The sequence below is a fragment of the Micrasema longulum genome, unplaced genomic scaffold, assembly GCF_059751315.1.
Source record: "Micrasema longulum isolate JH-2025_06_02 unplaced genomic scaffold, ASM5975131v1 h1tg002045l, whole genome shotgun sequence".
In the NCBI taxonomy this organism is placed as follows: Eukaryota; Metazoa; Arthropoda; class Insecta; order Trichoptera; family Brachycentridae; genus Micrasema; species Micrasema longulum.
In genome coordinates this window covers 430,265-453,183 of record NW_028279213.1, presented here as the reverse complement: position 1 = coordinate 453,183, position 22,919 = coordinate 430,265, and the positions used below count along the sequence as shown (strand labels likewise).

The window sequence follows — 22,919 nt, the reverse complement described above, 5'->3', positions numbered from 1 at the left end:
TGAAGTGGCCACTTTACACACTGTGTAACATTCACCATTCTGCCTATATTTGAACATCTATATTCCTTCAATTCTTTCATCTGTTGATGTTTGTGAATGTAAAGAGCTGAAACCTTTATTTATGCGGGTGAGATTCATCTGATTGAATTATTTCACCTACATACTATAGGCAACGCCTGAAAAGGTTATTTTTTTAAATATCTATTCTTCTTCATGGACCAGGTAATTTATCGATTGTTGTCAATAATATTATAATAGGTTGCTGTTCATTTTAATTTAAAAACATGATTGAAATATTATGAGGAAATTTAAATAAACATCAAATACATTAAATAATTTTACTAAAAGTCTTGTAATATCACAAACTACACATAATTTAAAATGATCTCATCCGTCGACGGACCAAAAATTTGAGGCAGAATGGGACAATGCCCCAACGGTACAGCAAAAAACTGTTCGAATATCACGAAAATTGATTGTCCATCTCTATCTGGAGTCAGCAATATTATATTTTTTTGTATTCATCGTGATCATCCGAGATCCGAGATCCAGTGTCAGTGTCAGTGTTTGAAAGTTGACGGCACTTCGTTCCACACGAGGACTGTTACGGTGTCAAGTTTTTGTTTCCTTAAAATGTCCGCAATTCTCGGCCTTTTTCCGCATCACCACCTCTCTTCAGGATGTAATTTCTACCAGTATTCTTTCATTTCCGTAGAAAACAGCGCTGACAAGTTGCCAAGCGAAGTTATTGACACGTCTTCGTGCTTCTAAGAAATTTGAACCTACTCGGTATAACTTTGTTCTTCGTTTTCACCTTCGGGTAAATTCTAATTTTACAGTTGATTGTATTTTAAATATGAAATAGCGCTATAAATAAATATCGGTTCAAGTCAGGCTTGAATTTTTATAAAAAAATAAGTAGTTTGATTTATGCGACACAATTATTATGGAGCCTAGTTATGTTCAAATTTGAAAGATGTATTTTATATCCGCATAAACATGCAATTTTATTAGTCTGATTACCTGAACGGACTATTCATTATCTTTTTATATAATTTAAATCTCTCGTGTGCCTTATAATGTCTTAAATTTCTATGAAAACCATACGTATTTTTTTTTTAAATTCATTTTTAAACCCTTACGGTTTGCATTCATTTAACAAAATAATTTTTCTTTTTTAAATTCATATTATATTTTTAATGTAATCTACGATATTCCCTTATTTAAGGTATTCTCCATCCCTGTTGTTATTTGTTAATCTTAGTGACTCCCGAGGGGGTAAAATCCAATCTTTTGTCTACGAATATTTGGACAAAGTCAAATATTGTAATGAAACCAACTGGTCCAAGAAGAAGTTTAAAAATTGAACAATTGTTTTCAGGCGTTGCCTAGTATGTGAAATAATCCAGTCAGATGAATCTCTTCACAACAATAAAGGTTTCAGCTCTTTAACTTCACTAAAATCAACAAATGGAAGAATTGAAGAAATATGGATGTTCAAACATAGGTAAAATGGTGAATGTTAAACAGTGTGTAAAGTGGCCACTTAAACCAGCCAATGACAAGTCATAAGCCCTGTAAACGCCTTGACTTCCATATTCCCTTATTAAAGGATTCTCCATCCCTGTTGTAATTTGTTAATCTACGATAGATGCAAAAATATTTGGCGGCCTCTGTGGTGTAGTGGTCAAGACGCTTGACTCACAGACGGAAGGTTCCGGGTTCGATTCCCGGTGAGAACACAAAAATTAAATGTGATTTTTCTCAAGCCTGGGTGTTCTGTGATGTAATTCACCACTGTAATTGGGCCTCCTGGCCTGTTGTGGTGCAAAAAAAAAATTAAAAATGTCGAGATCCGTACATTGTGTAAGGCTGAAATAAGCATTATCGACAAAATCAAGAAACGAGCTCCTCGCTGGTTTGGACATGTAGAGCGAATGGACTGCGAAAGAACGGCTAAGAATATTTACAATTCGAATGTTGATGGATGCAGAAATAGAGGAAGTCCGAGAAAGACATAGCATGGCCCAATCCAACAAAGACTTGAAGATGGACATGTCAAAAGTTTGAATAATCGGCGCGCGTGCATGAGAAGATGTATTAATGTAAAGGAATTGAGATCTGATTGCAAAGATGTGGCGTTCTTTCCTCTCGGCCTACCCTTACGGGGAAACGGCGTAATGGTTTGTTGTTGTTGTTTTTGCTAATGTTGCGAAGGTCGTCTTTTGTTTAGTTTTGTCTGGTAGTTTATTGTAAAATTTCAGTCCCTGATTTAATAGTCTCGACTTTTCTTGTCACCTTTTCTCGTTTTAAAATGTTGCATTTGATATCGTTCTGATATTCTCGTAATGCGTACACGTTTACTAATTTTTTTTCCAAGTTTTACTTCTTCGTCTACGATAAATCAGTGGCTAATTTATGAATAAATTTTAAGGGTCCTAGTTAAAATTATGAATACTTCTTATACTTTGCGCATAGAATTAAGAATAGTCTAGAAACCGCATACGCACATCAAACAGAAGGCGACTCAACTACTCATAAATAAGTAGGTTTACGTTTTGACAAATTAGTTTCATTGTAGACGTCGTTCAGTACGCAACTCCTGCTTTGAAGTCAACTATGCCGTGTTGTGTCCTTTTAAAGTTTAGAAATACTGCTAGGATCTTAAAGAAATAGGATGCATTCCTATTTCATCTGTAATTTGCAAATGAATGCGTATATAACAAATGCATTACTTAAAAATTGAATTATTTTTCTATCTGTCAGATTGTCGAAGAAACAAAATGGAAATTTCGTTGGTGTTGCCAGGGTAGAATTTTTTTACCCTACTTTGCTCATCTTATTAAAAACCTAATGAAAATTAGACCTCAGATTAAACAACGCCGTGAGGTACATTTGAACGACATTATCTTTAAAACATAAAATATTATTTAACATGATATAAAAATACCCGTTTTATGTCAAATAAAATTTGTTGTTCATTAATTCAATTACTCTTAAAATGACCCTTTATTTATCTACTCTGTTGTGTCAATCAATGTTTCCGCATGCACAATAAAATTTTAGAGAAATAAACAGATTACTGTTTTTAACTTACATTTGTGTTATGATTTTTTTTCCCATCAAGTAACATTACCCGGCGACTTCACGAATACGCGCGGCGAAAGTAAGCCGGAGTGGGGGAATTATTGGACACAGTCCGATGTATTCAAATATGATTCTACGCTCCTTCTGGACTTTTCTTAATTCTATGACTGCGCTTCTCCCCAATTTTAAAAAATTGATAAAATGAATACTCATACATTTTTATATATTTCAATACTGTAACCGCTATTTTTTTTTAAATCAACTGTTGTTTAATAATCTTTATTGATAAAATTTTATTGTTACATCTTTTTTCTTTTTTGTCGGTGAGATTATTTCCAACTTCTACTGTAAAGCTCGTTGTCTTTTTAAACCGTTCATGTTTTTTATGTCGGGGCTTTCTTTGCATTTTCATCCCACGCTCTAGTTATGGTCACTAAAATGAAACAGTATTTTTCATTCGTTCTTAACACTTTATTTGCAATTAATAAAAATATCCGCCGTGTTATTGTCGTTCTTCTGAATAAAGCGTCAATTGGTTTGTTTTAAATTGCTTATAATATGTTAATTTTGGCCCCAATATATTATTTAATCATTAGCCATATGAAAACTTTTCCTTGAGTTGTATCGAGTGTAAAATACATATGAGGTGTCTTCACAATAATAATTTGTCTGAATTCGCAAATCACCTAATCAATTTAAATCACGACTTTAATAAAAATACCGGAGTTAAAATCTTACATACAAATAATAAAGGGTTAAAAGTAAATAATTTGAAAATATTTCACATTAGGAAAGCTTTAAAAATAATGTTCCTTTGATCAATAAGCAAACAAACTTCCAATATAGTCCTTTATACGATGTTCCACTGTAATGGTCACCCTATTAAACCTATTAAGCTTACCCCCTCCCCCATCCCCTCTACTTTTTTCATTCATTCTCAAACAAAATAATATTTTGGTAATTTAATCAGTGCATGTTTGTCCTAATCAGCGCATGTGCTTATTAAAATGCATGTCGTGTTGGTTTTATATTGTTGTCCAACAACTTTGGTGAAGGTGTATAGTGGGTTTTGCATGTTGGTTTAATTGGTGTCCTGACGAAGAGACGGGTACGTCTCGAAACCGGTAGACATAGAAAAGTCGGTAAGTAGCTATCTACAAATATTTAATAGCATTTAGAGTATAATATATTTTAAAATTAAGATAATCAGTTTCGGATACGGAGTGTTCAATATTTTTTGTGTATTACATTTTTCTACGTATTTTTCTTAGTCTTTATTCAGAAAAAATGTTTATGAATGTATTTATGAAAATGTCTTTTACTGTTTTGAATCGGCCAGCCTGACAAATTAGGCAGTCTAGCCAAATTAATTTTATTTTTTTAAATCAGACAAACCGTCACGCCGTTTCCCCATGGGGGTAGGCGGAGAGGATAGAACGCTACATCACTCTGTTTTTTGTATACAAACAGACCTCTCTTTCTCTTCATTTATTCATCTTCTCATGCACGCACGACGATTATTCCTACTTTTGACATGTACACCTTCAATTATTTCTCGAAATTATCAAATAATTATTTAAAGCTCAATGCTTTTTTGTTTGATACATATATTTTGACTTTATATACATAGATTTAAATAAGATATAGAAATAAAGCGAACTCTACTAAATCTTCTGACATAATCTATCGTTTATATCTTTCGTTATTGAACTGTTCATGTTGAACCGGGTTGTGGTCCCGTGGTAGTATTGTGGACTCACAGGCCAAAGGTCCGAGGTTCAAACCCCACTCTACCTCAACTCGATTTCCATTTTTCTAGCACAAGTTATTTACGACTTTTAGGAAATGGTCAAAAAAAATAATATTAGTGCAAATAATAAGAACTCAAGTAATTCTCTTTTTTTTTTTTTAAATATTTTTATAAATGCCTGTTAAAGTGTTAAATCATATATTTTTTTTCAATACATGAAATTTATTGCGTAATTTCAAGTTCAAATCCATGTTTTAAATTAGGAACTTCAGCCCTACAGGATAAAAAAATGTTTTCTTATGCGCGGTAAAAATTAGAACATTCAATTGTACTGCAAAATTTCTCGAGAATGTACGAAATAAATATTTAAATTAAAACGAACTGCTTTGAACGACGTCACTAGTTCAATGAATCAACCAATGATAAGAAAGTCAAGAATCATTTCCGGTCTGCGTTAAGTTAACAGACCAATCGGCTGAACAGACCGAGAAAGAGCGGAGAGAACTTGAATAATTTCTGAAATTAATCCGCGTGTGACGTCTCAAGTACTCTTCTCCTTCTTCTCGGTCAGTTGGTCATTTGACGGTAAGCAAACCGGAAATATTTCACAACTCTCTTATCATTGGTTGATTCATATGAACTAGTGACGTCGTTCAAAGAAGTTTGTTTTTATTAAAATACTTTTTTCGTACGTTTTCAAAAAACTTTGCTGCATAATTTAATACTCCTATTTTTACCGCGTGTAAGAAAACATTTCAGTTTCAGTGCTGTAGAGCAGCATGTATTTAATAATTTAAAACACATATAACAATTTGTTACCCACTAAGTCTATGGAGCTCTTAGTTTTTAATTTAGTGTTGTGAGTGTAGGAAACTCTTTTTTCTATATTCCGGATCAACAAAGTAATCTACAACCAATTTGTAGTCACAAAGTTGTTTTACCGGCAGGACATTACAGAATTTAAAAAAAAAAAAAAAAATAATAATAATAATAATAATAATAATATATGTATATATATATATACATCTTCGCCCATATGTTTCGCCTCACGGATTATGCTATCCGGTACAAGCCCCCGGTACAGTCTCACTTGAATATCATAAATTTTACCCAGATGAGACTGGAAGGTGAGACCCCAGACACGCACTCCGTAAGATATAATCGATTCAATGAGCGAGGTATATATGTATCTTAGCGTTTTAAAGAGTAGTATGCTTTTGATTTTATCAATCACCTTAAGCCAGTACCTTAATCTGTCGCAGATTTTATCAATATGAACACCCCAGCTAAATTTAGAATCAATAATTAATTTGGTAATGTATCCTAAATAAAACAAGTTTATTGGATTGTAATTCTACTTTATTTTTTATAAAATATACAAAGGGTATATTGTGACGCGTTTCGTCTTGTTAGGACATTTTCAAACAAACTAAGAGTTTAGTAGAATTACAATCCAATAAACTTGTTTTATTTTGGATACATTACCAAATTAAATATGGAATTCTACCAATTGTCTGCATACACAATAAATAAATCAATAATTAAGCCTAGATATTTATGATTATTTACAACATCTATAATAGGACAATTATATTTATCATATTCTATATTTGAATTTGAATGACTGCAAAAATTTATATGAGCTTGTATTTCTATTTCAAATTCATATTTAGTATATGGTGAGGATAGATGAACAATTTTAGTTTTCTTTATTGTATCCAATTTCCCGCAGGGCTGATGTTTCTTAATTACAATACAAAACTTTAAAAAAAAACTTTACATATATTTATTTTTTTAATTGAATTAGTTGAATAGTCTAATAACAAATATTAAAAAAACCTCTGAAGTTCCCCATTACGCGGAAGGTACCCGCATTTTTATAATTTCCGTAGATAGTTATTTTCTTCACGGTCCTAATATCTATTTATGCTACTTATTCTATCACTTGTGTCCATGCACGTTTGCCTGGCCTTGTTCCTTATCAACCGGCTGCGGTTGAATTATACTTCTTTATTCGCGGTGCGAGATAAAATGAAGCGTTTATTGCACAATGTTGCAGAAAAAATCTCCTGCCGTTCGCTTTTATTATAAACCACTCTTTCATATTACCCGCCGCTCTAGTACGTTTACGGTTTCACGGTCTGCTCAACATCGCCATACAAACTTCGAACCTGATTGCGGCTTCGAGAGCTAGGCTAAAAGTATATGACCAGGATTTGATGTTAATAACATCCATAAAAGGCCAAACTCGATTCTAACGCTTTCTGCTAATACACCTAGTTGTAATTAAGAAACTTCACTCGGTCGACAAGATCAAAATGAAAGAATGTTTCTTTTCTACTCATTAGTACTTTGAAATGTTGCCGATAAAATTATTTTCAATGCAGTGACTCTATTAGCATTCTGATGCGTTTTTTTCTAGAATTCTTAAGTGAAATCGTAAGTTCTCTATTTATTAAATGAATGCTACTCAGCCCAGCACTTGTTGCATCCATCTGAGTGATACGACTCGTGTAAGAAAATAATAATAATTGCTATTGATATGTTGGTCCTATGAGTCGGATTAAAAAAAAAACCGCCGCGCCCTACAGACTGGGCGTGGAATACATACAATATAATTTAGTAAATAAATGTGTTATCAATAATACTTTTAAAAAATACCTAATCAAATTGAATTAAATATAGCGTTACCGAAAAACATAACATTTTAAAATGTGATAAAGTGTATATTGGACAAACAGGGCGCACAGCAAAGAAGAGAATTGACGAACACAAAAGAGCGTGTAAACTTGGGCATCCAGACAAATCCGCAATAGCGGAACACTTTATAGACACAGGACATTTTTTCGCCTTTGAACCAAAAATTCTACATAAACCTAGTAATTATAGTGCACGAATAATAAAAGAGGCAATTGAAATACACAGACATCCAAATAATATAAACAAAGACGACGGGCTTAAATTAAATTCAACATGGTTCCCAGCACTACATATGACAAAAACGAATAGAAATGTGCCTACTGCCGGCTGCGACACAGTACAAATTACTAGTACATAAACATAATTATTATTTCCTACAAAACTAGAAATGTGCCTACTGCTGACTGTGACACGGTACAAATTACTAGTACATAAACACATACATTTCTCTATAAAACACACAGTTTTCCCTGAAGATGGCTCCTGCAATGGTAGCCGAAACGTCGGATCAAATCCAACATACACGGTATCACCCAAAAAAGATACATAATAGTGATAAATGTTATTTAGTTATTTAAATATATATATCATGGGCAAGGTGACTTTTGCAACTATTTTATGACAAAATGACTTTTGTAACTGTTTTATGGTACTTCAGAAACGTTTCAAATGGACAAGATGAATAATTATGGTAATATTTTTGAAAGTAGTTTTAAGGGGAGAAAATATAACTTAAGTTTATCACAAAGAATTAGTACAAAGGTAAACAAAATATGTAACCTCATAATGGACAGGATGATAATATTAATTGTAAAAATATGATGATGTTTGATGAAAATGTTGATGTTTTTGTAAGACTAGTTTTGTAATTGCTTGTTGAAGATTTATGTGCCTCATTGAATAAGCCATAAAATGTTACACTCTTCAGAAAAATTGGACTAGATGAATTTTGGGAATGGGTGACTTATTTACATATTGGCTTAGGCCGTATATATAATAAATAAATAAATATTGTAAAAAATGGATTAGTTATAGTGTATTATTTTTGGCAATTGGCAATATCGGAAATACACATAACTACACGACAGATCAACTGTTTTCTAAAATCGTAGCGTGGGGTACCACTTTGTTACTCTGTTCATTTTTATATCAAGCATTTTCAAGCTAAAACAATGCACAAACTTTGATGAAAATGTAAACAATAGCATTTTAGGTCTTATCATTAACGCCATGTATGAACAGGAAAATGAGATATATGTAGTTAACCTGTATTATATTTGGCAATTGGCGATATCGGAAATACTCGTGCACATAAAGACATAACGGAACAACTGTTTTTAAAATCGTAGCGTGGGGTACCACTTCGTTACTCTGTTCAATTTTTATTTAAATTATCAAGCATTGTTGTCCAGCTTAAACAATGCCCAAACTTTGATGAAAATGTAAACAATAGCATTTCAAGACATATTATAACGCCATGTATGACTGAAAAAAGAGATACAGCTATCCTCGCCATGTGGGCATTTTTACTAGCTTACGTCACCCGTACAAAATGCCGTCAGTGTGTCAGTGTTCCGATGCTTCGGTGTGTATACTGCGCATCGTACGTGTGTTAAGTTTTCTACACGTGTTCGTATATTATGTTTGTGTTGATTGTGCCCTTGAACAGACATTTGGTTGTGTTTGTTGTCTGTGTAGCGCTAAGCGCAATTAATAGGTTTTAAACTCTCGATAAAATAATAATGTTTGGTAGTCTGATGACGTAATACTAAAGTTCAAAGTAAAGCGTTATAATATGCAATCATTTAATGCAAATATATTTCAAATGTACGTTTTTCGGTGTGAGATATCCCACCGTAGAAAATTTTACGAGGAAAAAAATTACAGTGAAATCTAACGAAAAAACAAAATACGCATTTATTTTATTTATGTTAGGTATTCTTACTAAAAAATTACATGTACGAGCTGCGAATCGATGATGCTTGAATCACGCACAAAAATGTACTCCATAATAACAATTTATGGTTTAGTCATTTTAATTCGTTATTGATAATATAATAACTTTTTTAAGTGGATTATTAAAAATAAAAATCATCTGTGTTCTTATAATTTATGAGTTGTTAGTAACTCGATATAAGAAAATGGGAATCAAGTTGCCATAGAGCGGGGTGCGAACATCGGAACTTTGATCCGTGATTCCATGAAACCAGCCTGGGACCACAATCCGTTCATTTAATAGTATTTCCAATATGTTAAACAATCAGTTTTTTTTAAATTTTGACCGCTATTTCATCAGTTAAATGTTGACGAAATTTATGTTTAATGTTTTTATTTTTATTACTGTTATATATATAATATTTTCGCCCTCGTGGTGTAGTGGTCAGCGCATTTGCCTACCATGCAACCATGCAAGAGGGGTCTCGGGTTCCCATCTCGGCATGGTTGACATGAAATATCTATTTAAATGATCTAGATACACCGCGATTGGTGTACTAAAGCAGTGCCCTTCACGGAAAGGGGAAGATAATGATGATTTTTATTACTATAAAAACACGTATTAATTATCATTAATCTTGTTTTATGCGTTTGCTATGGGTAGGTAATATTGAATTGTTTCGATTTTAGACCCTTCGAAGAGTTTGACCAAATGTTTTGATCCATCCAATAGAACTGAAGATTTTAACCTGTTTGCTATTTCTTCAGTTTCCAAAGCATAAATTGAAAACATGCTGAAATATGTTGATGTAGAAATGTAGATGAAATTGAGCACCTTACATTTTACATGATAGTTAGGAATTTCCTCTCCATCTGTGCGAAAATCCCATGAAATGGTGCAACCTTCGGCTGCAATTTACGGAACAATACTTTCATTCGTCTTGATTAAAAATCGCATTGAAATTCTATCTTCATTTCCTTTTCAGCGCAACTACACTTTCACCATACAATCCGAGTGATTGGCCAGCGTTTCATTGTGACCAGCATCGTGCAAATCATCAGCGATTCGACTCGTTTCACACCTTTATGGAAATGTATCCATAAAGGATTTCTATTGATATCAATCACTACTAATCTCGTTCAGAATACTTGTTGCCGCCATTTTGCCTTTCTTGCAGACTTCGTGTCTTTTAATAGTTCAACCAAATTATGTAAGTATTTTGTCCACCTGACGTGTTATTACGAGTATATCCAGTATAACCAAGAGGATTCTTGGTTTACGAATTTCATTTATTGGCTTGGTTTTAAAACATTTTGCCAGAGGATTTCTATTTATTTCAATCAATGTTCATTTACCGCTATGTTTCTTTTATACTTCTATTGTAGAAGATGGTGAGCAGGTGGATAAAATGTAGACCTTTTAATGTCGTGTGAATTGTTTTTTTTGACAACATTTTGTCCGTTTTAATTTTAATTGGCTCCTCAGTATAGAGGTCCTAAGAATAAGAATTTTATGCTGACTTCAAGAATAAATTTTTATTTTATATTTATTTATTTTTTGTGTTTTTATAATCTGTAAATTCTCTTTTAACCTTAGTATTTGGATTTGAGATTGTTGATTGTTAAGTTTTTCGTTATTTATTAATTTTATTTTAAAAGTTTGTGTTTTTTTTTGTTTTTTATCATTGTTTCTATTTTTTACCAACTTTATTTTTATTTTTAAAATAATTTTTATTATATATATTTTTTTAATTTTGATTATAAAATATTAATATTCTTCTTATTATTTTATGCATGAATATACTTATGTTGCTTTAGAACAGGCATTTTTTTATCTAGTAATGCTGCTAGGAATTTTTTCTTGCAATTTTACATGTCAGGTACTTACTTTTTTTTTTTATTACAAGTATGTACTTATTTTTTTATTTTCCAGTAAATGCCGTATTCCGGCACTGAACTGAAGTTGTATCTCGTTATTTTTATATACATAATTTGTAATTTATATTAAAATTGTTTTTATTGTTAGTATTAATTTCAATTATCTCTATTCTTACCGTTACAATTGATTTTATTTTTATCATAATATATATAAATTCTTTTATCTCCTCATTCTAACGATAGGCGAGTTATTATTATTTATGACTCGTTCGATGTTCTGCTTAGCATTTTTACTAGATTTTAGATTGATATCATTTTTGTTGAACTCTTTTTTATAACAATTATTTTTTCTGAAAAATAAGCAATTTAATAACGCTTTGTTTAATAAAGTGTTGTTGGCTGATATATTTTACGTAGTAGATACAGGTCTGTAAACTCAGTTAAGTTTCCTATCGTTTATGATTTATCTCTGGGCCCCGATTCGGAGTTATCTTCGACTGTATATTAAGAAGAACCGAAATTTGTGTACAAAAATGAGTATATTTGCATGAGCATTTATAGCATCTTCGTCGGTAACCTATAATTGAAAATGTTTAGAAGAAAAAAATGTATGCATCTGCTTTTCATTCAGAAAACTTAATTTTACTTTGTAGATAAAATTGACGATAAATGTCAACATCCCATTGTAATCGGGGCCTAGAAACCCGACGATATGGAATGGTGCGATTGCATGAACATTTTCAAAGATAGTAATATTTTTCTTGTTTGCTAAATTTTTAAGGTGTTGTCAACCATTTCGTGAGTTGAAAAAATGAATTCTGCCAACGGCTATGTATTTTACAATTACACACTCTACCATGATTGAGGTCCCAGGTTGGATTCCTGACAGGGTCTAGATAAAATGTTTTTATATATAATATTTATAAAAGCGTTTTTACCCTTCAGTGTTTCACTATTCCTAGACTGGCACCTGAAGCGCAAGACTGATCACCTTACCTTAATGTAATAAATAAAGGCTACGTTTGGTTTTCCTATGCTGATTGTTTGATGTAATTACTTTGCCTTATAATAGAAAGCTGTATTTTTATATAATAAATTAATTATAATATCATAGTTTCACCATTATTGTGTGTTACGTGATATTATTTTTATACCTAATTTATGTACTATACAAATATAAATAAATAGTGAACTTTTATTAATTTGAAAAAAAAAACATCATTATTTTTACAAATTTGGAGAATGAGGAAGTTCAGTGCTACGGAAGATTGGATATAAAAATGTTTTCTTACTCGCGGTAAAAATTAAAGCATTTAATTGTAACACGACGTTTCTAGAAAATATATGAAAAAAATAATAAAATAGTTTTGTTTAATGATCTTTGAACTATGCCACAAGTTCTTGCTAATCGTCCAATCAACTATAACGTTGGATAGATTTATGGTTTCTGGGCAGCTAACTCACCAGTCAGGACGACTCGTAGACGACAACTAATGATGCCACGGGCGGAGTAATTTTAAAATTCATCATCATCATTTCTTTTCCTCATCTAATGGTGGATTGGTACACCAATCACAGCATATCTCGATCAATTTTGTTACATGAAGGTAAAGCGATCAGTCTTACGCTATAGTCCAGGGAATATAAACTATTTTAGTGTGAAAACACCCTTTTTAATAAATATTTCATGTCAACCATGTCGGGAATCGAACCTAGGATCTCTTACGTGGTAGGCAAAGACGCTGACACAACTTTAAAAAACATTGCTGACTGTGCGATACATGCAATGCAATTTTTTCTCTGTTTTTGAAGTGTATTATTATTATCTTATCTCTTTCTGAAATGAATTTATCGAAAATTTTTGTGTACCATATTATGTTATTATCTTATAAATCGGGTTGTGGTCCTGTGGCTAGTGTCTCGGACTCACGGACCGAAGGTCCATCGTTCTAATCCCACTCTACCCCAACTCGATTTCCGTTTTCTAATAGTGAGTTATTTACAACTCGTTGAAAATTTCCCTTTAAATGAAATATTTGGGTAAATCATGAGAACTCAATTTTATCTTTTTTAAAAATAAAAAAAACTAACATATACTTACTGTAAACTATTTTTTATTATTTGTTTTTAACATCAGTTTGTTAATACCAGTTATTTTAAGTTATTTACAATTTGCTTTTCAATTCGAACATTTTTTTTATATCCATATTTATCTTTTTTTCTTTTTTGCTATGCAAAGTTTTACCTTTTATTTTGCATTGCAGCATGTTTTTTTTTCTACATGTATACAAAAAAAAGTGTTGTTTTTTCAAAAATTATTACTTACTATATTTGTACTTACCTGTATAATTTTTGTAATGCCCCTTGGGCGTATTGTAAAATTAAATAAATAAAAATTAAATAAAATTGGCATAGTTTGATAGTCGATAAACAAATTTCTCCGCTGAACTTCCTCGTTAAGTATTGCTTATAGATTTTATGCAGCTTTGAATTTATTAACACGTTAAGTTTACAAATAAAAAACGTTTTCTCGATAAGCCGCCAACATTCGCCGTAATTCCAGCCGCGCGGCCGTTTGTTTCAACAAACAGCGAAAAAGTTTTCAAACTGGCGGGAAAATATTGATGTTTTCGAATTGGTTCGGCGGCCGCGAGTTCGCTTTCCCGCCATAGCGTCATTTTTATCTTGGGTCTGCCGAGGTTATTTCGGTTCTGACTTCTGACGGCATTCTTCGCTCTTCCTCGACTCGACGGCTCAGTCGAGTCGCCGCTCGCGCGCCAACGACCGCCTTGTCCCGCATCTCGCGCTCCGACACCCCGTGCACCGCACGCCGCACGCCCGCTCCGATAGCGATCTTCGCCGGTTTATCTTCCGCCAAACCCACCCAGTCCGATAAGTTCTTCGTCAGCTCAGAATTGATTCGCGCTCCCTCGTGCAAATTAAAAAATTTCGTCGCGAATCCGCGTGTGATCTGCGATATATCGTTTATAAAAATATTTGATTCTGTGTTGAGGTATTTTTTAATGAAATTTATCTTGCGTTGTTTGAGTTGTAAGTGTTCGTACAGACAAAGCTATTGCTGACTCGGTTGATTTAGATCATTATTTATTTTAAAAAATTTTGCGGATAACGTCCAATTTAAACAAATAACGAAAAACAATAATAATAGCGTAACAATAAAAGAAGGAATACATTTTTAAAAAAGCAAAGACAAGTTAATACATTAGACGGGCATTATGGAATCCAGGTTAATTCTACAAAAATACAGTCAATTTATTGGGAATATTTCTTCAGCCTATTTGTAAAAAAACTCAATTTACAATTAAAATAATTTAGATCTTGATTTTCATTTACAAATCTAATTATTCTGAGAAGAGGTGCATGGAAACCATAATTAGTCTTATGATGACCGAGGAACAGAATTTCAGTATTTCTGAGTCTACGTGAAGGAACATTAAGAGATATTATTTGTTGGAGAATAGTCGGGACATCAAATAAACTATTAAGTATCTTAAACATGCAAATTAAATCTGCATTAAATCAACGTTGTGAGAGACTGGATATATTCAGGAAAAGTTCCATGTCGGTATAGTTATAGTGATCTCTTGTGATTCCTAGTTTGTACGCAATTTTTCTTATAAATTTATGCTGAACTGATTCGATGTGATTTATATGAGTAACATATGAAGGAGACCATATTACGATTAGAAATAATATAGATACGTACACTCATTCATATCCTCATTTCTTAGAACTTTGTATTATGTGTCAAAGTAATATTTGTTATAATATCACTTTAATTGAAGTGGTCAAAAGTGATGAAAAATTATTTTATACGCTTTTTTCAATTGATTTAATTGTCCTTAGACCGATTTGTGACGCTTAAACGCTTTTTACAGAAAATACTTTCTCAAATTTCAATACTTTCCATGGCGTTTCTAATGAAATTCCAACTATTAAATTATACTGCGATAAATCAGTAATGACCGACCGAAACAAGATTTTCAGCTGAAACCGAAATCGAGTTTCGGCTTCTGTTCTAGTTTCGGTCGAAACCGAAACTTATTAAATTAAATTATAAGTCACTTCGGTCGGCCTCGTGGTGTAATGGTCAGCGCCTAAGCCTGCCACGCAAGAGGTCTCGGGTTCGACTCCCGACATGGGTGATATGAAATATATGTTTAAAAGGGTGTTTTCACACTATAATATTTCATAGTCCCTGGACTGATACCTGAATCGTAAGACTGATCACCTTACCTTCATGTAACAAAATTGATCGAGATATGCTGCAATTGGTGTAACAGTCCAGTGCCCTATGCACCAGTAGGTGCGGAAATGGAATGATGATGATGACAAGTCACTTTGAAACGCATTTTATTTTGCGTTTTTTTGTTAAACCTTCTGAGTCCATTAAAATAAGTGTCAAATAAAATACACTATTAAATAAAAGGCATAAATTAAAAAAGTATGTTTAATTTTAGCGGTTTTTTGTTAGTTATGGGAACTTTAACTTTTTTTTTATTATTAAAGAAAATAAATATTTAGCTCTATTATAATTTGCCCAAATATTTCAATTTTGGTAGCCATTTTCAACGAGTTGTAAATAACTCACTATTAGAAAATGGAAATCAAGTTGGGGTAGAGTGGGGCTCGGACCTCTGATCCGTGAGTCCGCAACGCTAGCCACGGGACCACAACCCTACTCCACTTATTATTGATAGAGGAATTACAAAAATATAAATACGAAAGATCTTAGAATTACTAACTTTAGTCAAGAAATCACAAAATCAGTCTAGTTTTTTTATTTTTTATATTAGACAATAGTAATACAATAACTAATTATTTGAATGGACCTTGAATTTCGACAGCAGGTTTCGGCTGAGCCGAAGTTTTAGCCGATTTTTGTCGAAAACCGAAACAGTGATCGAAACTCGTTTATTGGCCGAAAACCAAACCGAAAATTCGGTCGGTCACGATAAATCAGTTCACTTTGATACCGACGTTACATAAATACTACTTTTTTGCACGTTCCGACGCATTACGAAATGGACAAAAAAAATGTTTCTATTGTGGGTCTAATCCGGTTCCGGTGAAAGTAGCTTTGGCACTGCACGGGTAATTTAGATTACGCTTTTTTGCGTTGATTGTTGGGTGAGTCATCGCCACTTTATGTCCGCCCCCCGGCCCCCGCACCAAATCAGCTTCCCACCAATCAGAGTGGAAAGATCACAAATAAATTTTAAAGGTTTCGGCAGTTTAAAAAGCGTGACGATGGGGCCCCCTTTTTTCCCTATTTGACAGCGAGTCATGATTGATAGTAAGAATCAAAGGCTTACGATTTTTTTGTCGTTTTTTGAATGCCTATATTAGTGTTCGGGATCATCGCGGGAATGATTTAAGGTTTTTTGTTTGCTTTTCGTATTCCCAGGGGGAGTAGGTCCGTCGAGTTCTGATTTTATTTAATACTAGCGAACCCGACAGACGTTGTCCTGCCCAAACGTTGGCTTGCCTGCTATAAGCTTGGATTTTTTTCAAAATTCGTAACCCAGGTACTTGTTTATGATTGAATTCCAAAACTTAAAATTATTCATATTCAAATATTGAATTTTAGTAGGTACCTAGGCACTTGTTTATGGTTGAATTCCAAATAATAAAATAATTCATTTTCTATTATAGAATTCTTTTCTCAAATGTAAAACTCGGCTCTTCTCACCAACAGGGGTGCACTTTGTTCATGAATGCGCTTTTCAAAAATGTATTCAATTTCAGTTAATATAATTTTAGTTTTACCAAAAATCCAGTAAAAAGAAATAAATGGGAAGAAATTATAAGGAATGTAAGGAAATAATCTGATTGGGATCCATAAAAAGCGAATGTTCTTTGTAAACATTTAAAAACAAACTCTTTTTAAACACAAAAAAACAACATCCTTCCATTTATTTGTACTTGCATTCTCGTCAAATGCAACCCTGGTAGGTCGATGAAAAAAGATTTATGCTTCTAACTTTTTTTTTTCCCGTTCGATTGAAATTTTTATATTTGATATCTACGAACACGCGCAGCGCAAAGATCTACATTTTGCTGAAAACCGCACGTAAATCGGTTAAGCCGTTTAAGAGAAGTTCAGTGACATCACACGTACAGAAGAATTATATGTATAAAGATTGTACGGGATTATGTTGGAGGTATAAACTTCAAACTAATCCGCAAGTTTAAGTTCTCTCGGCCTAATATTTCATAGTAAAAGTTGGTACGTTGGTAAAGTTTGCGCATTCATATTTCAGTGTCTCGTTCAGAACGGATAACGCTTCCAATCTACCCAGCCTTAAGAGTCCATAAATGTTATATTTGACACATTTTCTCGCTCCTTTGAGGATTGATGTATTTGTCGCTAAAGAAACCCATGTTTTAATCGTAGTTGCAGTTCGTGAAGGTAATCAGTAAATGTAAAGTGATAAAAAACTTCAAACTACATCAAGAAATATCGTGTTTTCTTTCGACACTTGTGTGGATTACAGTTTTATCAGTTCGTGATATCGATAATTTCTTAGTATAAGCTCCTCGCTTCCACTGTTGGAGACGATACGAGTGTTGTGCTAAAATGAAGCCCAAGCCAGACACGTCCCCGGTAGAAGTGAAGCTCCACACGGAGACCTTCATTCTGGCCGAAAAGGTGGACGACACCAAGAACCCGAAGAGGAGCGAGAAAGAAATGAAGAAGGAAGCCAAGAGGTTGGAGAAAGAACGCGTAGAGCGAGAAAAACTGGAGAAGAAGGAACGAGAAAGAGCCGACAGGGAAAAAAAGGAAAGGGAAAAGACTGACAAAGAGAAAAAAGTCAAAAAAGGTATTGAATTTCTTGAAGATTACTTTATAAATGTTCTTAATTGTCCATTGCACTTGCATTAAGCATTCCGTCTAATAAGCGGTAATCTTATCTTCAATCCAGATATGACACTATCTCTATACTCCACGTAACACTTTCAACTATCATTAGCGGTGGTAAATTTTCTGCTTTGCCCATAGATCATTTGAAGTTAAACACCTACAACTTTTCACTATTCCGTATTCTAAGAGCTTTGACACGTGGGTGTTAAGAAAAAGATTCCACATTTGTTTTTCTTTTCTAACCTATATTCTAATCTTGTAATAGCAACTTCACTTTTGAGGATTGCATTATTTCTTTGATCGTCTAGCAACAGCGGGTTTAAGATTTAGAAACATTCACTTTGTACAATTCGTTTCATAAATATAACTTGGGAACATTCTGTTTTACATCACCGTTGCCTTTGGCTTTGTGAACAATATTTGAAAAATTTGCATAATGCCAAAGTGACGTTGCTGGCTTTATTACTGTAATACACAATATTACATCATTATAGCTGTTAAAAATATCTTATTATCTCTCCGACTTCTGCTGGAAACCAACCTTTGGCTAAGCGATAAATAAATGGCTTGATAACGGGCATTTCGTATATTTCGATTGTAACTCTTTTGGCATTGAAATTGCGAAATTTATATCTCGATTATAAAACCTTTATCGATATTGATTTGAAAATTTTATGTAAAAAATACACGAATCTAAATATTTTATCGCACTTGAGTCACTTTATCAATCAACGTATCACTTATAACAATGAATTGTTTCGTTGTTGGATTTTCTTTATTACATAAATATTATATTTATGCAATTTTATTTATTTATTTATGCCTTAATTAGTCTTTCTGTAACATGCCACTCAACAAACATGTTACGCAATTTTCTCGTGGGCAATACAATCCACAAATCCATCCGAAGTCATTCATGACCGCTAAGTTGCAATTAAACCAGAGAGATGTTGAATCAGCCAGTTGTATTGTTTACGTGTTTACCATGAGCGCTTATGTCATCCGTCGATTGGCTCAGCTCTCAACCAGATGTGAATAGATTGGCATAAAAAACTGTTAGCATCAACTTGCGATATGGTAATATATTCGTATCGCGTAGTCCTCACGCACCGGATCATCGGAACGGTTATTTTCGCAGTCATGGCGGCCGATCGGGAATTACATCATTTAGTAAACACGCGACCGACCAGTGGAATTAAAACCGAGACGAGCACAAAACCAACGCTGCAATTCTTGATATAGAAAATAGACTCGAGGTTTGTCGATAGCTTTACTATGAATGGCGCACAGATACACAATGCAAACATACGGTAGATATCAGGGGCGAGCCGTGTATAGAAGCGATTATGCGCAGCTTACCATTATATTTGACTAACCATAATAATGTTTTACTGTAACTTTATTTACAGAAAAACAAATAAATAATTACTATTTATTTTTAATCATTTCCACCGCTTGTATTTTTATCCTAATATTAATATTAATTAATTAATCGCCCAGCGCCCGCGGTGAGCCAAGAAACTAGCCGATTATTCCAGCTTATTTTTTCATACAAACGAGTATACTATATTTTGAATGTCTTAACCCCAGTGCGGGTTTTTTCTCCTAGATTAAACTTTGAGATTACACAAATTATTTGAAGATTCTTGATTTGGAAAACAGTAAGGCTATTTTTCTTTGAAATGGTACTTTTGACATAAGACCATAATTACTTTCATGCGTCATATTGCAGGACATATGGCGCTCGATGCGGCCGTTTTTACCACTAATTTATAGTGCTAGTTTTTATTTATTTTTTAATGAGTTATGTATTAAAGTAATGGATGATATATCTATATACTATAATATATCACGAAGTTACTTCGTTTGAGTTGATTTCATGGATGAGAGCTGTTGTATCACACAGAATCACAGAAAAATATCAATTTATAGTATGTATTACTTACATTATATTATGTACCTTCTATGTAGATACAAACATATGATATTTTTTATAGCTTACCTGTAAATAAAATCACCATTCGCCACTGGTAGATATAAATATAAACAAAATAAACGGTCGTTAGTGTTATATTTAGCCAGTTCTAAGCAGTGCTATATAAATATTTATTCTCTTTTTTTTTCCTTCGTTTGTATTCAAGTACGCTTGTGCACGAATCGCTTGTAGCAAAACCTGTTTTTGACTAGCTCACATAGTCAAAAATGTGTTTTAATGTGTTGTTTTCCCTATCTACGCTCTGTGTCTGCGAGTTTAACATCAACATATTATATTTCGTCAGTAATCACTGACCTTCCTGCTATACACCTCCTTGACTCCTCACTAGCCTTACGCCGTAGCAATACGCAACGTCATGTTAAATAAGTACTAAATAATACAAACATTTACTATCACATTACTTAGACATTGCTTTGACATAACCTAATGTCAATTGATACCTTGCTAGTATCGCGTTAGAATTAGTGAGCCTAAAAATAAAATATAGAAATTGTAAACGTGTTGAAAACTCGACGCACTATATATTATTGTACTCTCTTCCCTCGAGTATTTTAATATCTTCACGTTATATATATATATGGATAATGTATATAGCGCCGTTTTTGTGAAAATCACCTCAAGGGCACTGTACATTAAAAAAATATCCCACCACGTCTTGCAGCTACAGAGCGCATGGACGGTTGGGATTCTTGTTCCTCGTCTCCAATTATGATATACAGGAGCTAGATTACAGCACGTCTTGCAGCTACAGAGCGCATATACAATAAGAAATCCAGCCCCTATTTACATTTTTTATTTGACAATAAAGTTTAGAGATTTCGTGATATTTAAAAAAAAAAAATAAAAAACAAATGTATAAAATAGAAGTTAGATAACAAGTCTTGCAGCTACTGAGCGCATGGACGGTTGGAATTCTAGACCTCACTTACTATATTTTGAGATTTGATAGTTGATAACATTTACCTATTGAAGTTAGATTACTAATCGTCTTGCAGCTACAAAGTGCATGGACGAGTGAAATTCTGGCAACTTAATATTATCAATAAATTTACAAAAACAAACATTGAGCATAATAGTAAATTTGCCCAGTGTTTGTGCTAAAAAGTAAACAATAAAAAACTAAACAGATAAAGCACTTCAACACTGTGGATAAAATTACAAATAAAAATATCCGAAGGGTAGCTTTTGTAGTCACTAGTCACTGTCGCATTATCGCACATGTGCAAACACATGTTTTTGCTGAATTCCTAGAAGATGGTCCGGTCCACGTGTAGTTGCCGGAGGGGGGAAAGAAGCCTATTGTTCCAACGACTTTGTATCCATTTTAGTCTGTATTATTTCGTTTTATAATAAGTATGAAATTCCCGCTCAATTTTATTTATATTTTACATTATTATTAAACAAACGTGTGTATGAAAGTGGTTTGAGGATTGACGTATCATTTTCGTTTCACGTTATTTGTATAAAACAATTATCTTATCGCCTTAAAATTAAGATTTTATGCGGAAAAGATAACTAATGGTTCTAATTATTATGATTTATTTTTCTGAAAAAGATTCTTGAAAAGAAAAATTGAATACTCAATAAAATGAATATCCCAACAAGAAACCCAAAACGAAATTTACTTTTTCATTCTGAAAACAAAAGAACTAATTATTGACGATCGTTTTTAAAACACGGTGTTCGCCCCACATGGCGATTTGTTTTTTTAATTTTATTAAAAGCTAGTACCGAGACGCATCCATTGTATGTAAAAAAACTCACCAAAACATGCTAAAAACCGGCTTAAAAAATATCAAAGTCTTCTCGTTTTTTCAAAACACGATATTTTATTCCTAATTTGACAAGACAAGACTTTGATATTTTTATACCTTCAGGCTAATTAATACCCGTATGCAGAGACAAACCTTAAGGAGAGGAAAGTACATTCTATTGTCTTCACCCTTGGGTTATTCTCTGCATTTGAAATTAGAATGTACTTTCCTCACCTTTAGGTTTGTCTCTGCACACGGGTATAAGTCTTAAGGTGTAATTTTTTTTATATAAAGATTGTCCACGCGACGCGGATCACAAAAAACTCGTTAAAAAAAACGTACTAAGCGAATGTCGAGTTTTGAAAACACAGTCCGCAATAGAGAAATATCACGTACTACGAATACAGAAAGAAATATATGCAATGGATTTAGAATAAATAATCATTTTTTCAAAATCAATATGGATATTGTGGAAAAATGTTTTCATATATAACTTTAAAAAAGAAAATATACAAAAATATGTCACTAAAAAAACGCGACATGTTTGGCATTGATAGTTTGACGTCAAGATTCGTGACGATGTTCTATAAAAATTTGAATGGTTTGGAACAAAGTAAAAAATAAACATGAATCGTAACGTATTAAGGGCGCGGCCAATGCAATGACCGTTTTTGCGGAACTTTCAAAAATACAAATATTAAAATATTTTTGATGCTTCTAATAAGTAGCATTTTTTTTAATGGACAATATTTCACAGACCCTTTTCACTTTATAAATGTAAAAAAAAATATTGATATTTACTTGTTATGGTTTTCACTCCGCTTTGCCTAGAATTCTTAGGTCTGCCGACATTCCAGTCTTGATTTATTTGATATCGAGTTGTCTTCTTTCATGCGATCACAGGATCAAATTCAACTATTACCATCTCTCCCT

The 22,919-nt window shown here is 33.0% G+C and overlaps 1 protein-coding gene across 11 annotated transcripts in view; it reads left to right on the top strand.

Annotated features, from left to right (window-relative positions):
• Positions 1 to 22,919, top strand: part of Unc-115a (actin binding LIM protein Uncoordinated 115a) — a 257,407-nt gene that overhangs the window by 65,590 nt on the left and 168,898 nt on the right. For 7 of the 11 annotated variants that reach the window (XR_015824640.1, XR_015824639.1, XR_015824638.1 and 4 more), the window contains exons 1-2: positions 14,061 to 14,363; positions 17,769 to 18,195. The exons of 3 other annotated variants lie outside the window; for them this stretch is intronic. Coding sequence is in view for 5 of the 8 variants with exons in the window: in XM_088239037.1 (XP_088095163.1) it covers positions 17,952 to 18,195 (244 nt within the window). In the remaining 3 variants the exon portion in view is untranslated. Of the gene's footprint in view, positions 1 to 14,060; positions 14,402 to 17,768; positions 18,196 to 22,919 lie in introns of those variants that run through there. One more of the 11 variants, XM_088239035.1, reaches the window with a different exon arrangement.